The 14,709-nt window shown below is 40.8% G+C and overlaps 5 protein-coding genes across 5 annotated transcripts; 1 reads left to right on the top strand and 4 right to left on the bottom strand.

Moving 5' to 3' along the window:
* Positions 1–1,084: 1,084 nt before the first annotated feature.
* Positions 1,085–1,829, top strand: OCT59_009496 (uncharacterized protein; the record flags this gene model as incomplete). Its single annotated transcript, XM_066133609.1, has 4 exons — positions 1,085–1,293; positions 1,449–1,489; positions 1,589–1,621; positions 1,813–1,829. 4 exons carry the CDS (start codon positions 1,085–1,087, stop codon positions 1,827–1,829), a joined length of 300 nt encoding a protein of 99 aa, XP_066000033.1.
* A 5,241-nt stretch (positions 1,830–7,070) lies between these two features.
* OCT59_009497 (uncharacterized protein) lies at positions 7,071–7,358 on the bottom strand (the record flags this gene model as incomplete). Its single annotated transcript, XM_066133610.1, has 1 exon — positions 7,071–7,358. One exon carries the CDS (start codon positions 7,356–7,358, stop codon positions 7,071–7,073), a length of 288 nt encoding a protein of 95 aa, XP_066000034.1.
* Positions 7,359–7,595: 237 nt separating this feature from the next.
* On the bottom strand, positions 7,596–8,066 carry OCT59_009498 (uncharacterized protein; the record flags this gene model as incomplete). The annotated part of the gene is made up of 1 exon (XM_066133611.1): positions 7,596–8,066. One exon carries the CDS (start codon positions 8,064–8,066, stop codon positions 7,596–7,598), a length of 471 nt encoding a protein of 156 aa, XP_066000035.1.
* Positions 8,067–8,179: 113 nt separating this feature from the next.
* OCT59_009499 (uncharacterized protein) lies at positions 8,180–10,060 on the bottom strand (the record flags this gene model as incomplete). Its single annotated transcript, XM_066133612.1, has 1 exon — positions 8,180–10,060. One exon carries the CDS (start codon positions 10,058–10,060, stop codon positions 8,180–8,182), a length of 1,881 nt encoding a protein of 626 aa, XP_066000036.1.
* Positions 10,061–12,916: 2,856 nt separating this feature from the next.
* OCT59_009500 (uncharacterized protein) lies at positions 12,917–13,276 on the bottom strand (the record flags this gene model as incomplete). Its single annotated transcript, XM_066133613.1, has 1 exon — positions 12,917–13,276. One exon carries the CDS (start codon positions 13,274–13,276, stop codon positions 12,917–12,919), a length of 360 nt encoding a protein of 119 aa, XP_066000037.1.
* Between the last annotated feature and the right edge of the window lie 1,433 nt (positions 13,277–14,709).

The raw sequence follows: 14,709 nt of genomic DNA on the forward strand, positions 1-14,709 counted from the left end.
GCATCATCAGAATCTAAGATTTTCTGTCCAAGTTTTTTGCATTGCCGATTGTAAGCAGTCTGCTGTCTCTTAGCAGCGGTTTCTTTCTTTTTCTCCTTAGTCTTCTTCTTGATCATCCAGTCTATTCCAGTAAAAGTATTCTTATGCATACCACAAATTGTGCAGTCACCATGCAGCCGGTAACGCCCATTTGTAGTCATATCTTGTATTTCACTAGCCGTTTCAGTTTCCTTCTTGCACTTTAGGCAGTAAAAACGTGTCATTTTAAGATTTGAAGTCTAAAACCATTCCTTTAATTTGTTGTAATATGTCACACTTAGAGAATTACTATAAGTACTACAATCTCTCCGGAGTACCAGCACGAATTCTAAAAGGTGAAGAGCACTACAACCTATACAAAAAGCCCCTAAAGGAAAAGTCAACAGAACGCCCAAAGGTAATTGTATGGAAACCAAATGCAACACATCAGGCAGATCTTGCAGAAATGCCAGTTGACCCCAAAGGATTCCACTATTTTCTCGTAGTGGTGGAAGTTGCAGGAAAGAGAGTTGATGCAGAACCCCTAAAGGATAAGACTGCAAATAGAGTTCTAAACGGGTTTGTCAAAATCTACAGAAGAAATCGTATTAAGCCACCAACACACAGACTGGAGACAGACTCCGGATCAGAATTCACTAACGACCAGGTACGTGATTTTTTCCTGAACAGCCTAGGGGTAATGATGAGGTTCGGAGAGCCAGGAAGGCATAAACAGCAATCTTATGCTGAAAGAGCTATCCAAGCCATCCAAGAACCCCTTCTTAAACGAATGGTAGCACAGGAGTTGAAAACCGGGGTGACATCCGTGGAATGGTCAGAAGATTTCCATAATATAGTGAGTAAAGTAAATGAACTCTGGCAGAGAAATCCCCCAGACATTCCGACAGGATCACCCAAAGTGTCAAAAAAGACGGATCTCCTCTCTGAAGGAGCACGTGTCAGAGTCAAGTTAGATGAACCTATCTCAGTACTCGGTAATAAACTTCACGGAAAATTCCGTACAGGAGACATAAGATGGAACCCAAACATTCGTGTAATCAAAAAAATGATACTCTCACCCGAACAGCCTCCTACATATCTCCTTAATGGACCACATGGTCGATTAGGTGTATCCAGATGTGCATATACCCGAAAGGAATTGCAAGTAGTTCCTATTAATGAAAAGCCTCCACCTGACTCTGTGATAAGAGGACAACCTGAAAGATTTATTCCTGAGCAGATACTTCGGCATCGCATTAGAAAAGGTCAAGACCAGTATTTGGTTAAGTGGGAGCGCTATCCAGACACTGAGGCTACTTGGGAACCTGCTGACCGGTTGAAGGAGGATGTCCCTGACTTAATTCGCAAATTTTGGGAATAAAAAAAAAATAGAAGAATTAAAGGGTCTTATTTTTTATCCCCTCGATTAGCATCAGGAACTATCGGGATAAAAACATTCTTCCCATCACAGGTAAAGGCTATATGTTCACGTGATTCATGGACATCATAATTGTAACGTTTCAGACACGTTCGGCTTAACCCAATTTCCCTATGCTTGTAACCACTTAAGACTGCAAGGTCCTCAGTGATAGCATAATCAGGGGTAAGTTTGATTGTCACTCCCTTTACCATGCCGAATGTCCTACCTGTTCCTGAAGCACCAGATATGTTATATGTAATACTCTTGTCAATATCCAACCCTAATTCCTCAGCAGCTTCTCTCTGAATAAAAGACGCATTAGCACAAGTGTCTGCTAAACACTGAATTGCTATTCCATTAACCTCCCCATCCAGTGCTAAAAGATCTTTAGTATTCTCTAAACGAGCTATGTCAATATCCATAGGATCATCTACCCTGATATCCTCTTCTTGTTCCTCCTCAACTAGGTCCTCCGGAATCTCTGTGACTTTTCTAGCAGACAATAACTCCTCCTGAAGAATCTCACGGAGTAATTTCCTAAAGTCTGCAGACCTTAACAGGCTTAATAAATCATTCTTAGTAACAGCTTTTGCAGGTGTAAACTTACTACCAGTAACTTTCACAGGAATCTTAACAGGGGTTGCTTTGCCTTTCAATGGCACACTAGAAGAGCTAACTGCTGTCTTATTTGGGGACGACTTAAGAAGTTTTGAGATACTCGAACCTACTTTTTTTTTGACCCAACACGAACCATATAGACATCACCATCTTTTTCTCTCAATTCTACCTTTTCACCAAAACTCGCAGTATCAATGTCCATAGCATCATCATTAAGATCGAGGTTTCTCATTGCTCGGGCCAAATCCAGATCATCACGTCTATCTTTAGCCTTCTGAAGTTGTTTTGTAAGTATTTTAGACGTCCCACGTTTATATCCCATAATAAGATCAATAGCATTTTGATGATCATCCAAAGTCCACTCAGGAGCATCAGGGTCATCACCAACATCATGATCTACATAACCATCATCCCAATCAGGATCCTGAGGATCCTGAACAACACGTCTCTGTGGTTTTGGTCGAACAGGTTTAATCTGCTGTCTATAGACTGGTGGATTACGAACTGGCCGAGCCTGTAATTGTTTAAATTGCACCTGAAAATTCTTGGTAAGTTCGTCAGCTTGAGCCTTAAGTAACTCTTGTAATTGTTCTTGAGTAACCCCAGATGACTTTGATGTCAGTACGACAGGTTCCTGTTTTCCTAATGGAGGTTGAGTTACATCACTGTAATCTGCTTGAAGTCGTCGATTTCTATCTTGTAACCCCAAGCGCATTTCAGCCCTTCTCCGTTCTAAATTTCTCAGATGTTTAACCAAGTCATCAGGATTAAGATTACTAAACCTTTCTGCTTCAAAAATATTATCAGCCGAAAGACCTCTAAAGAACTGGTCGATAATAAGATCATCAGTTAGTTTTAGTAATTTTCCAGCTCTCTTTACAGTTCTATAAAATGCATCGACTGGCTCATTTTCCTGATAAAGACTGTTAAAACGGATACGTTTCTTTTCATCTAAAATAGTTGGGAATTGTGTTCTAAGCCAATAAAGCGCCTGGTTAGGTTTAATACCTGGAAAAACTATAGGATGATTATTAGCAGCAGCAACACCAGCATCTGCAGTAGCTGGAGCAACTCTATCTGTCGGACGAGCACCAGCTCTTCCCCAAGCTTTATCTCCACCTATTAAATCATGGGTAGGAATAAATGTTGCTCTAATAGTTGCTAATGCATTATTTATATCTCTTGAATAGATTTGTGCTTCAGACCCATTTACATAGGTACCTGCATTTGGTCCTCCTGCACCTTCTGGTATTACTAATGCTACAAAAGCAGCTAAATTAGCTCCACCAGCTGAATTAATACTAGAAAGTTCCCAATTTTTTCCTGTAATTTCTCGATCAAACCATTCAGCCGCTTCACCAGCCATGCAGCTTCTAAGTATACCCATAGCTCTTTTCCAAGACTCTGGTGGCCCTCCAGCAGCGTATGGGTTAAGATTGATAGTATCAAGATAACCCATATAAAGCCTAACAAATGTATCAATATCATCAGTAGCTTTACCCTCAAAAATTGGCAATCCTATCGCAGTGGTAGCCATATCGTCTCTAGTGGATTGTTTAATATAGGTGGAGGAGGGTTCAATTGTCTAATTCGAAACCATTGTACCTGAATTCTAAGAGCAGCTATCTGTTGGAAAAGTCTATTCCTAAGTCTCCCTAATGTCTGAATCCCAAAACGCACCCTATTATTAGCATGTGCTAGCTGTACATTAACCTGTCCAAGTTGTGCATTAGCCAATACAAGTTGTCCTCCAGTCCGAGTAGCCCTCAGCCGCCAATGATTTAAAAGGATATTACCACGATTCACAGCATTTTGAGCCTCATTACGATCCCTTACTGCTTGAGTATAATCTGCTTGTAATACATTACGTTCATGTCGTGCCTGATTACGTTCACCTATAGCCCGTCGACGAAGCTCTACCATAGTATCATAATCTCTTTGCAGGTTATGGTTTTCTTCTATAAAATTATCATTGGCAGCACGTATAATAACTAATTGACGTTCTAAATTAGTAAACGTTTCATCAAATGCATTTATCTTACCTTGTGCAAAAACTAACAAATCTTTTGTAATACCAAGTTCTTCATGTTTTGCTTTACAGCGATACATTAATATATTAATAATATGTTTGATTTGATTATTTGCCTCCTGTATCTCTGAATCAACAGTTAAACGACCCCTGGTAGTCAATAAATTTGCATGAGCCTTTAGTATTCTAACTAATTCATCATCGTCTTCTTCATTAGCCAAGTGTGCAGGAGGCGGTCCAGTAGGTTCTGAAGGAGTATAAACTGGAATTGGTGTTGATGTCGACATAGTATTTAAACTAAGTTAGAATAAAATTCAAATGGATCTTTATGTATACAATTTGGATGAGTACACGACCGACTCAAGACAAGGCAATGAGTTTGCTCCATCATGGCCCTTTCGATTAGCCGTAGCAGGTAGCTCAGACTCAGGTAAGACAACTATGATTATTAACTTGTTAATGGGTGACAAGAAGGCAAAGGAGGATGGTAATCGGTATGTACTATGTGATGCAGTACTTTTAGTTGGCAGATATCTTAACGAGCCAAAGTGGGCAGTTGTACATGATTTTTTCGAAGAGGAGAAGATCCCATTCACTGCAGTAACCCATAGTGAGATTCCAGAGATTGACTCCTTCGACCCTACTCAAGCTACTGTGGTAATCTTCGAGGATCTGATGGATGCACCTAAAAAAATCCAGGATCTTATCACTGGTTACTTTACACATGGACGACACAAAAATATTTCATGTATTTATGTAGCTCAAAGATTCTTTGCCATTCCTAAGGCTATTCGAGAAAATGTTAACTACATCTCACTGCATGGAGGTCATGGGAGCCTTACAGATACTAAGAGAATCATTCGCCTATATACAGAAGAATCAGAGTCATTAGCACCAGTAATTGATGATCTTACTTTGCAACGTGAATTTGTAGTGTTTGATCTTAGACGGTCTAAAAGTGATCCACTGTCCATTCGAGTAAGATGGGATACTAGTCTCAGTTCGATCACAGAGCAATCTCAGTTCAATCCTAGTTCAATCTCAGTTCAATCTCAGTTTGATCCAAGTTTGAACCCAGTTCGATCTCAGTCTGAACCCAGTTCAATCACAGTTCGATCCAAGTTTAGTCCCTATGGTCAGAAAGCTGTATCTGAAGCAAAAAAAGGTGGACACTTGATTGAATTTGCTCGGGTATTTCCATCCCCTAAAGAGCGTCAACATTTACTTGTACCTGGTGTCTTAGCCAAGAATACAGATACCTGGATTAAATTTGTCTTTCGGGAAGCTTATGGACTCTCTGGTAAGACCCTAGGAGCTGACTTTCAGGACTTCTTAGCAAAAGTACAGGGTAGGACTGCAAAGACTGAAACTCTGAAAACTGAGAATGTGAAGGAGTTATTCTCCCGATATGAAGCCCTGAAGTCTAGTCGCCCTCTGGATAATAAAAAAATAATAGAAGGTATTGAAGTCCTTCTACAGATCTTTTCTAAGAGCCACATGGACCGTCGAGCATTACAAGTAGGGATTAATAGTATCTTGTGAGAATATCAAGTAATTCGTCTGCAGAAGCTCTAAGAATCATAGCACTTTTTTTACGGCCTTCAAAGTCAATCCTTAACATCTTAGCCTTCAACCCTATTGCTCCTAAAGCACGAGAAGCAAAGTTCTTAGTCATTGGATTACTTATATGATTTACATAGTTCTCATAGAATGTAGTGAAAGGCTCGTCAATACCATCTGGATATGTATCTCTTAGAAATTGATATAAAGCAATTTCTCCACTGTCACAACCTATGGCTATAAGCTGTTCGAGAAGCCACTTCCTAATATCTTCATATGGCTCTCCATCCATAATTTTCATATCCAGTCTTTGTGTAAACAATTGTGTAAAGTCCACATTACTTCCCTGACGAATGATCTGAACTAACTTATTCCTAGCAAGTCCCAAGGCTTGTAGAGGGTCATTCTCATTACTAATCTTCTTTATAATCTGTCTGTATAACACGCTGGATAATCCTCTATGTGCTGTTTTTGGAGTGATTACTCCACAGTTTTGGCATTGGTTTATTACGATTGATGTTGACATGGCTATCTTTCTTTATGTAAAAAAGAATTATTCAAAATTAAGTAACTATTCGGAGCAGTCCTTGCACAACTTGTCCGTTAAGTCACTTGGGCTTACAGGCATGAGACATTCCCTACACAACTCAATATTAAGCTCTGCAAGTCTCGGGGTATGGTCCTCCAAAGTTCGTGGATGACCGGAAGGACCAGAGGAAGGTGTTCCGTTAGTCGTATCTTGCTGTAAGATAAAATCATCATATTCATCTTGGTCAGCCTGAATAGCGGCCCTGATTTGTTGTATATCATTGAAAGTTAACCGCTGCCCATCAAGATTTTCCTCATTATAGCGTGTTTCATTGATGATTTCCTCTATAAGCGCCTCTTCTTCATAATGGACAAGGTAGTAATCCTCAACTACCTCATAGTCACTCTCAATCAGTCTATAATATGTTCTAGTACCACGTCGAACATAACGTCCTGTATCTGTATTTAAATATACAGGTTGCTCTTCAGGTGGAGGTGCAGTTTGTCTACGGACAAGCCTTCCATCAATATAATCATGGGATTCCATAACTATTCGATTAAAGGTATCTCCACCGATAATAATTGGACGTCCAGTTATAGGGTTAGCTATATAAGGGTAAGACATGTCTTTTTTCTGTATGTGTCTACATACCTAATAGTTTTCTTCAATTTACAATAACCAAGTGACATGGTCATCAGTCCTTGTCGAAAAAAAATGCAAGGATACCTGATGATAAAGTTACATGGTCATCAATCCTTGTCAAAAAAATGCAAGGATACCTGATGATAACGTTACATGGTCATCAATCCTTGTCGAAAAAATTCAAGGATACCTGATGATAAGGTTACATGGTCATCAGTCCTTGTCAAGAAATATGAGGATACCCGATAAATAAGCTACTCCTGTTGAGTCCATTCATTCCACTTCCAGTCCAGTCTCCAAGGATCGCCTCCCCATCTTTGTTCACTTAATGCATGCTCTATGGTTTCCCTCTCTTGGGGGTCCACGACCATCCCATTCCTAAGCATTTTCTCCATAATATAAAGCTGATCCTCGGTGAGGCGGTCTATCCATCTTTTATAGAAGTCGTTTACATCTTCAAATGATATCCAGTCAATATTCCCTTTTTCAAACGGCTTTCCAAGAGCTTGGACATGCCCAATTGTAGTAGCGTAATTTTTCATCTCTTATATGCTTCTTGACGAACTTCCTGCCACCACACACTATCTACTTTACTCGCTGCAATAAGGTCAGTATCTGGGATCTTTGCAACAATGCGTTCGACTATTTCTACTGGTAATCGGTCCAACATGATGTTATGTTACTTATACTATAGCCATCTTCAATTACTGTATGCCTATTACACATGGATAAAAAATATAGACTAAATTCGTACAGGATCGTAGGACCACAGGAGCCGCTTATGCAAGAAGTTCTGTTAAGGTTTTCTCAGCCTCGTTTTTAGTAATAGCTCGCTTTGGGGGACCGGTTGATGAGTCCTTAGTCGCATTATAATACAATTCGAAGAGGGCCTCAAGTTTGTCTAAAAGAGCTTGTTTATTCTTGTATGATTCACGAATCTTTGCTATCTTAGCAGTATATGCTGCATTATCTGGGAAGAGTTTTCTGGCCACGAACTTCACATATGATACAGGAGAATTTGCCGTCTGGATTCGCTTGATATACTTCACATGATCCTGGACAAGGTAGCTGGTTTTGCTAAACCCAGATACTAATGCGACTACTATAGTGTCTTTCAATGCACGGATAATCTTGAGGACAGTTTCATCAGAGACAATGGTGAACTGATTGTGTGATGCATCATAAATAACTTTATCACTAATGCTGTCAGTGCTGTTAATAATGCTTGCTAATTCGGTATATGTTGACATGATTCCTTATACTTTTTTGTACTTTGTAATAAATAGGAATCTTCAAATTGACTTTACATTCAAGCAAGAAAAAATATATATACCTACTGTAAATCCAACCGCATTCTTGGCAATCATGTCCAGATAACCTTGTTTGCATTTTTCACATGGCAGTATCCTGCGGTTTCAAACTTGAGAGCTTTCAATGCTTTGGATGCATTTTCTGGACAAGTGATAAGTGTAGGACTACTCGGCTGTTCCTCTAGAATAAATCCATCTGTATGGATGCGTCGTACTTTATCCTTATATGGTTCTAATAACTCTGAAGTCGTCTTTCGTCCATGTGCTAATAAGAATGGAGCGATCCTAGGATATTCCCCCTTGAAGGGACTACCTGGGTTTGTGAACTGGAATCGCCACTGGTCAGATCCTACTGGTACGATGGAGTCAAGTGTGTGGCCTTCTGGAAACTTGAATGGATCTGTTTGATCTGTGGTGAGTGTCTTGTAATTGCGTTTCCTCTGGCAGAGTGCTCCCCATAGTGTATTGAGAACTCTCTTTGCAACACGACCGGCCACGCCACCCTGGTTCTTTATATTGAAGAGAAAGTGGACATACTCACCAAATATTACAGTCCCAGGAATTCTTGCTTCTCTGTCATATATCAAGGCATTTGGCTTTCCATCCTGAATTAACTGTATATCGAGTCCAAGTTTCTTTGCTCGTTGTAAGTCAATGAATGTATAGACTCCCCTCTTATTCTGTCGGAAGAGAATGTCATTACCACTTACCTTGCCCTTGGGCGCTCCCTGGGAGCTAGCACGAAATAATCCATACAAGGCATAACCTCTATGGTCTACAAAGTCTTTGAGTATTTGAAACTTACCTTGTCGGATTGGAAAGTTTGCATTTGATTGCTGAATACTTGGATACAAACTTGTCACGTCGTATTGCCTTCCATAGCCCTTCCATTCATTGTCTGCCCAGATAAGACCTCCCATCATTGCATCACTTATCCACTCTGCTTCGACTGGGTCAAGAGGATCATTGGCTGGAACCCCTACACTAAACCGTTCAAAAAGCCAGAGTGCAGTTCTCTTGTACGACCAGTTGTGGTAAGATAAGTCGATTCCTAGACCGAACTTCTTTGTAGCCTGTAGGAAGGAATCCCGCTCTTCATGGATCCTCTGGTATGTTTCCTCAAGTGTTTCATATATTCCAGTTTTACAATTCTTCTCGATAGGGATGAAGGAGTAACTATCAGAGTTCTTACCTTTCTGAAACTGTCCAACTGTAAGAGACTTAACTGTCTTACCATTGTATATTGTTACTACATTATTAACCCCATCTTCACGATAAACAAAGGGAGACTTTTGTTTTCTATCTAATTTGCTAGGGTGGAGTCTTCCGGGATTCAGTGCAAGAGAGTAGTGGCCTTCAGACAGGATAAGTGTTGCACGTCTGTCAGATTTGCTCTTGGAAATTCGAGTGGAATCCCCTACAATATTAAGTGCAAGGCTTCCTGCAAGTTGTTCAACCTTATCCATATATGAGACTGGAACTGGAGCATCACGATTGAGACCTAATGCCTTTTTGATATACTCGGGCTTTTTGATTGACTTTGGCATTTTAGAGAATGTGCCGTAGATATATTTCAGGCATTCATACAGGCAATCATTTAGCTCCCCGTTGCAACCCCCTGCAACCGGTGGGGCATCTCTCACATAAATTATGAATCGTTCAAAATAATCAGGGTCTGCATCATCCGGTAGTTGTGCTTCGTCGTAGTGGTCCAAGAGTGAGAAGAGGCTGGCTGGTTGGTTTCCTGATGTCCATCCACCGGGTTTCCAGTTTTCATAGGGAAGCAGAATCTGAAATTTATGTGTCGGATACCGGGATTGGAGTTGCTGTCCAAGTCTGGCAATAGCTCCTCTAGAAAATCTTGCGCCTGAATACTGTAGTTCTTTGATATCTGGTCTTGTAGGCAAAGCACGTGCAATTTTTGAATAGGCCATTTGATATAACTATGAATTGTATTCAATTGTAATATAGGTTTTTTATATAAAAAATATAAGATAACTAAGAGGCGCTTATCTTATTAAAAGGAGTCAATCATATCACAGGCCTCATCAATATCCAGCTCGTCTACAAATCCATTAGCGGCTTCCCATTCACGTTCCATATCAGTTTTTGGACGTTCCTCTGGGATTTCTCGTGCCTTACCCTTATTCATCTTCATAGTTTCATAACCGGAGGTGGTAGGGATAATCTCGGCATCATGATCCTCCTTATATGCTCTTATTAGATCTGCGAGTTCTTTACGGCTAGGTGTTTTAGGTAAGTACCCATTATATTCTATCCAGTCCTTGAAGCGGTCTACTACCTCCCTAAGGTAGTACTGGTACTCGTCCTCAATACGTGTTGTGGGACATTCCTCTACTTCAAACGCGAGTATTTCCCAGTCATAGTTGTCTGACACGTCTTGGTACTTAGCCCATAAATCCTTACCTGTATTGTGGAGATCATTGAAGACCTGGTCCTTTGAATTCTTGACCCATGGCTTACGATCCCATCGGTGCCTTTCATGCCAAGCCCAGTGTGCTTGAGTACCTTCCTTTGGTTCAGGGTCCCAGTCAACTTCTAGTTCTGTGTCGGGTTCTGGGATAGGTTGCTCTTCAGGAGCCGGTTCTGGGTCAGGCTTAGTGACAGATGCAGAAAATTCTGCGGGAGACTCGGGTTGTTGCTCAGGAACTGGGTTCACAGTTGTAAAATCTGAGTCAGATAGCAAGTCATCTAAAATGTCGTAGTCATCATCAGCTTTAAATGCAGGTTCCTCAGCAGGCGGCTCATTTTCTTGATCAGGTTCCTCATCAGATAAATAACAGTCCGAGAAGCTATCTATAGGTTCATCAGTATCTGATTCTATAGGAGCTGGAGATTCCTCAGGAATAGGATCCTCATTGATGACAGGTGCGGGTTTTACCTTCAAGCAATCGGGCTTAAGTGGTACTGGTGGTGGAGTCTTTTTGGAAACTGGTTTCTCTTCAGTAGGCTTCTTCTCAACAGGAGCGGGTTTTTCCTCAGCAGGTTTCTCAACAACTGGCTCCACTTCCTCTTGATCTACTTGCGATTTACTAGCTGGATTATATATATTTGCTAAGAACTTCACCAAGGCATTTGGATCAGATGTAGGCTTCTCAGGAGTTTCTACATCTATTCCTTCTATATTGATTTCATCTGTTTCGTGGATCCATTTTTTGGTGAGAAACTTCTTGTAAAGGTCCTCCCTGGATATGCTGTAAACTCGTGGTGTTGCCTTACCTACACGTATTTTTCTGCTATTTATACCCAACTCATTTGATAGGATTCTAGAAGCGTTTATCTTTGATAGGGGTGTAATGCAATGAGTTTCACAGTATGAAGTATATACCCTATAAAATTCTTGAACAGGTAGGTCGGTTATATGATTTTTTACTATGAGGTAAGTGTCCTTTATGAATTGAAATAGGGGTGGGAGAGTCGATATGATGTGATCCTGCTTAGATGTTGTCATAGGTGGTGGATTCCCATTGAAGTCTGGGTAAGCATCTGCAATGGCTCTCAAATAAGCATAGAATGCCTCACTGGCGCCTGGGTATTTCATAGCGTCACCGAGTTTTTTGAAGTAGTTGAGGTCTCCCTTGCGGGATGGTGACACATCCAAGAACACTGTGCGCCTATCATCATTATCCACTCTGAGAGCATTTTCGTTGGTTAGGACGATAGTAGACATAAAGTTTTTATAATGTGTTGGTGTCTTGTATTTTTCATGGATTTCCATTATGTCACTCGTTACCTTATCCTTTAAAGAGCGATACAGATTATTCCACTGGCTTTTTTCCGTGGGCATTTCCTCGAGAAGAAGAAGAATCTTACCCTGTAATTGCCCATTGAAACTTCCACGAATCGTCTGAGGATCGCTGGTCTTATAAACGAGTTGAGTGCCTAGGACGCTGCGCTGAATGAAATCTGTTATAATGCCTTTGCCCCAACCCTGTCCAGATTTCAGGTAAAGGATCGAATACATTTTCCTTCCAGCTGCCACACCGGCCAACCACTTTATGATATACTCAGTAAGATTCCAATCGCCTGAACACCAGATATCCTGAATGTGAGAGAAGATAAATTTAACTGCGAGGTGGGTTGTAGATTCAAAAGTGGATATCGGACGCAGGATATGGAGGAATCCTGGAAAGATATTGAGATAAAGTTGGCCACCTAGTTTAAAGATACGGGATTTTTGAGGGTCACAGGTAGCTACACATACAGTACTATATTCGATCATAAACCATTTGTTGATATTAAATTCAACCTTTTGTGAAGGACCCTGTTCAGATTGTGTGTAAAAGACTTTGGTAATTGGACGGATAAGTTTATTAATATTTTTATCAGGGATGTGCTCGAGGTTTTTGATTTCTGATCGCCACATGAAGACTCCATGCGGGTTGGAGCAGGGGATAAAGTAACTGCAAAGATAACCTTTAGCTTGATTGAGATCCCTCATATTCTTTGCAGCGTTAATGAGCCATTTAAGCTCATCAATACTAAAAGCCTTCTTTTGTTCACCGAACTTGGGGATAACTTGAGCTTGAGTGCTAGTTTGGGCAGTCATTTTTTGTTCTATCAAATCGAGTACTAATTTATAGTTACCTAATCTTCAATTGCCGAATATTTTTTCCAAAGATCTGCACTCCTAACAGGTTACCCTCCTGTAGTCCTGTGGTCCTGCAATTCTGCAATCCTCCGGTTATATCTGGTTATTTTCTAGGGGTAAAAAAAAAACTATAAACCACGAACCTTTACGACTGCTCTAAATCTTCCCTTCCCCTTTTTCAAACTACATATATCTGAAATCCAAACCGCTCAAGAGCTCCTTTTACTATAGTTAACTCTTTTCTAGTGTCCGTTAACTCTTTACAAGCCTTTTGATATGCTTCCCATTCAAGTTCACGGAGGATACCCTCCTCTTCCAATGATTGGCCAAGAGCATCATTTGCTTTTTCCTTCTTTTCTACTGCCCTGTCGTATACCTCCTCGGCTTTTTTATGCCGCTTCCAGAGTACTCGTTCAGCTTCGGCTCTCCAAATTGGGCTGACTTCTAGAAGATGTGGCCCGAAATTGCTACTTGGAATGCGTTCCAGGATATGGCCTACAAGTTCGGGGATTACTGATACTGCGTGCGGGGTATACATGTTATCTGTCCTTATAGATTACTTATGGTATACCCATTGTTCAATTACTTATTTTTTCTGACGGGGGCAGGACGGGGTTGGTCTTACTAGCTCTATAGACCTTCTAGGGGCTTACCTGCTAACTTACCTGGTTTGCTATCTCACTGCCTCCAACAGATTATTAGACGGAATCCTGACTTGTTCCAGATGTTCCGGATGTGGCGGATCTGGGGGGTAAAAATAAAACTTTTTCTGGGGGGATGTCCTCTCATAATTTTTCTGAAACATCTGCCACATCTGCCACATCCGGGACAACCCTCTCACTATATCCGTTATTGCTTCCTTTTCTATTTTTTTCTAGTTATTTGGTATATATATTTGTTCCAGATGTTGTCCCAGATTGTGGTGGATATATGGGGATTCCAGGGCCATTAAGGCCCAAGTAGGTACTGCGAGGACGTGAGTCCGAGGTGGGTGAGCGGTAGCGAGACCCACATCCAGACCGACGACACACTTTATGTCATGTTTGTGGACGTTCGGGTTGCTCTCCTTCTGTATGTAATTTTCGTTCTGCACGCAAAGTGGATGATCGCCTTAACAAACTATATTCACGTTTTAATGCCGGTCCTAGACGTGGTCGTCAGGATTCACGTCAACCACGTGATAAATCTACTTCCCGCTCAAGATCGAGATCTAACTCCAGATCCCGTAACAATTCATCCTCATCCAGATCCAACAATAACAATAATAATATTAACACTTCCCGTCCAAATGTTCCTAATGGTAACAATCGGTCCAGTAACAATAATACTAATTCTAGGAACAATGCAAATTCTTCTGGTTCTACCCAATCTCTACACAATCTTCATCCTAACAATACTTCACTTACCTCTCCGAATAACAACCCTAATTGTACGCTTTCTCAACATAACATTGATGAGTTAAAGGCGCAGATCAAAGAAATTGCTGCTACCCTCAATACTCTTGAAGAAACTGTCTCTTGGATGAATGATACTATCACGTCCCATGAGTATAGGCTATCTGAGCTTGAATCAATAATGAATTATGACAACCCTGGTGACTCTGATTTGTATCCTCCTCGTGATGATCATAAAAATCAAGATCATTCTTATGAAAATGGATGGGATGATGCCCCTACTCAAAACACAAATTCAGGATTCACTCTTCCTCCCCATACTTCTCCTTCTCTTATGGACACTTCTCCTGATGCATCATTCTCGGCTCTGGACCCTAACTCCATCTTATCAAGAAGACATGTCCCGTTACCTAACTCTCGTCCTACTATCAATACCCAGATGCTACTGCTTCCCGTTTGCAATTGGAAATTTCTAATGTTACTAATGTACATAAGAATCTTTCTGCCCAACTTGATTCGATTATGGACAAATTGGACTCCTTCTCTCCCTCAAAACCCTCCCCTTCTAATGATTGAA

This window comes from Rhizophagus irregularis, chromosome 17 (assembly GCF_026210795.1).
Source record: "Rhizophagus irregularis chromosome 17, complete sequence".
Classification (NCBI taxonomy): Eukaryota; Fungi; Glomeromycota; class Glomeromycetes; order Glomerales; family Glomeraceae; genus Rhizophagus; species Rhizophagus irregularis.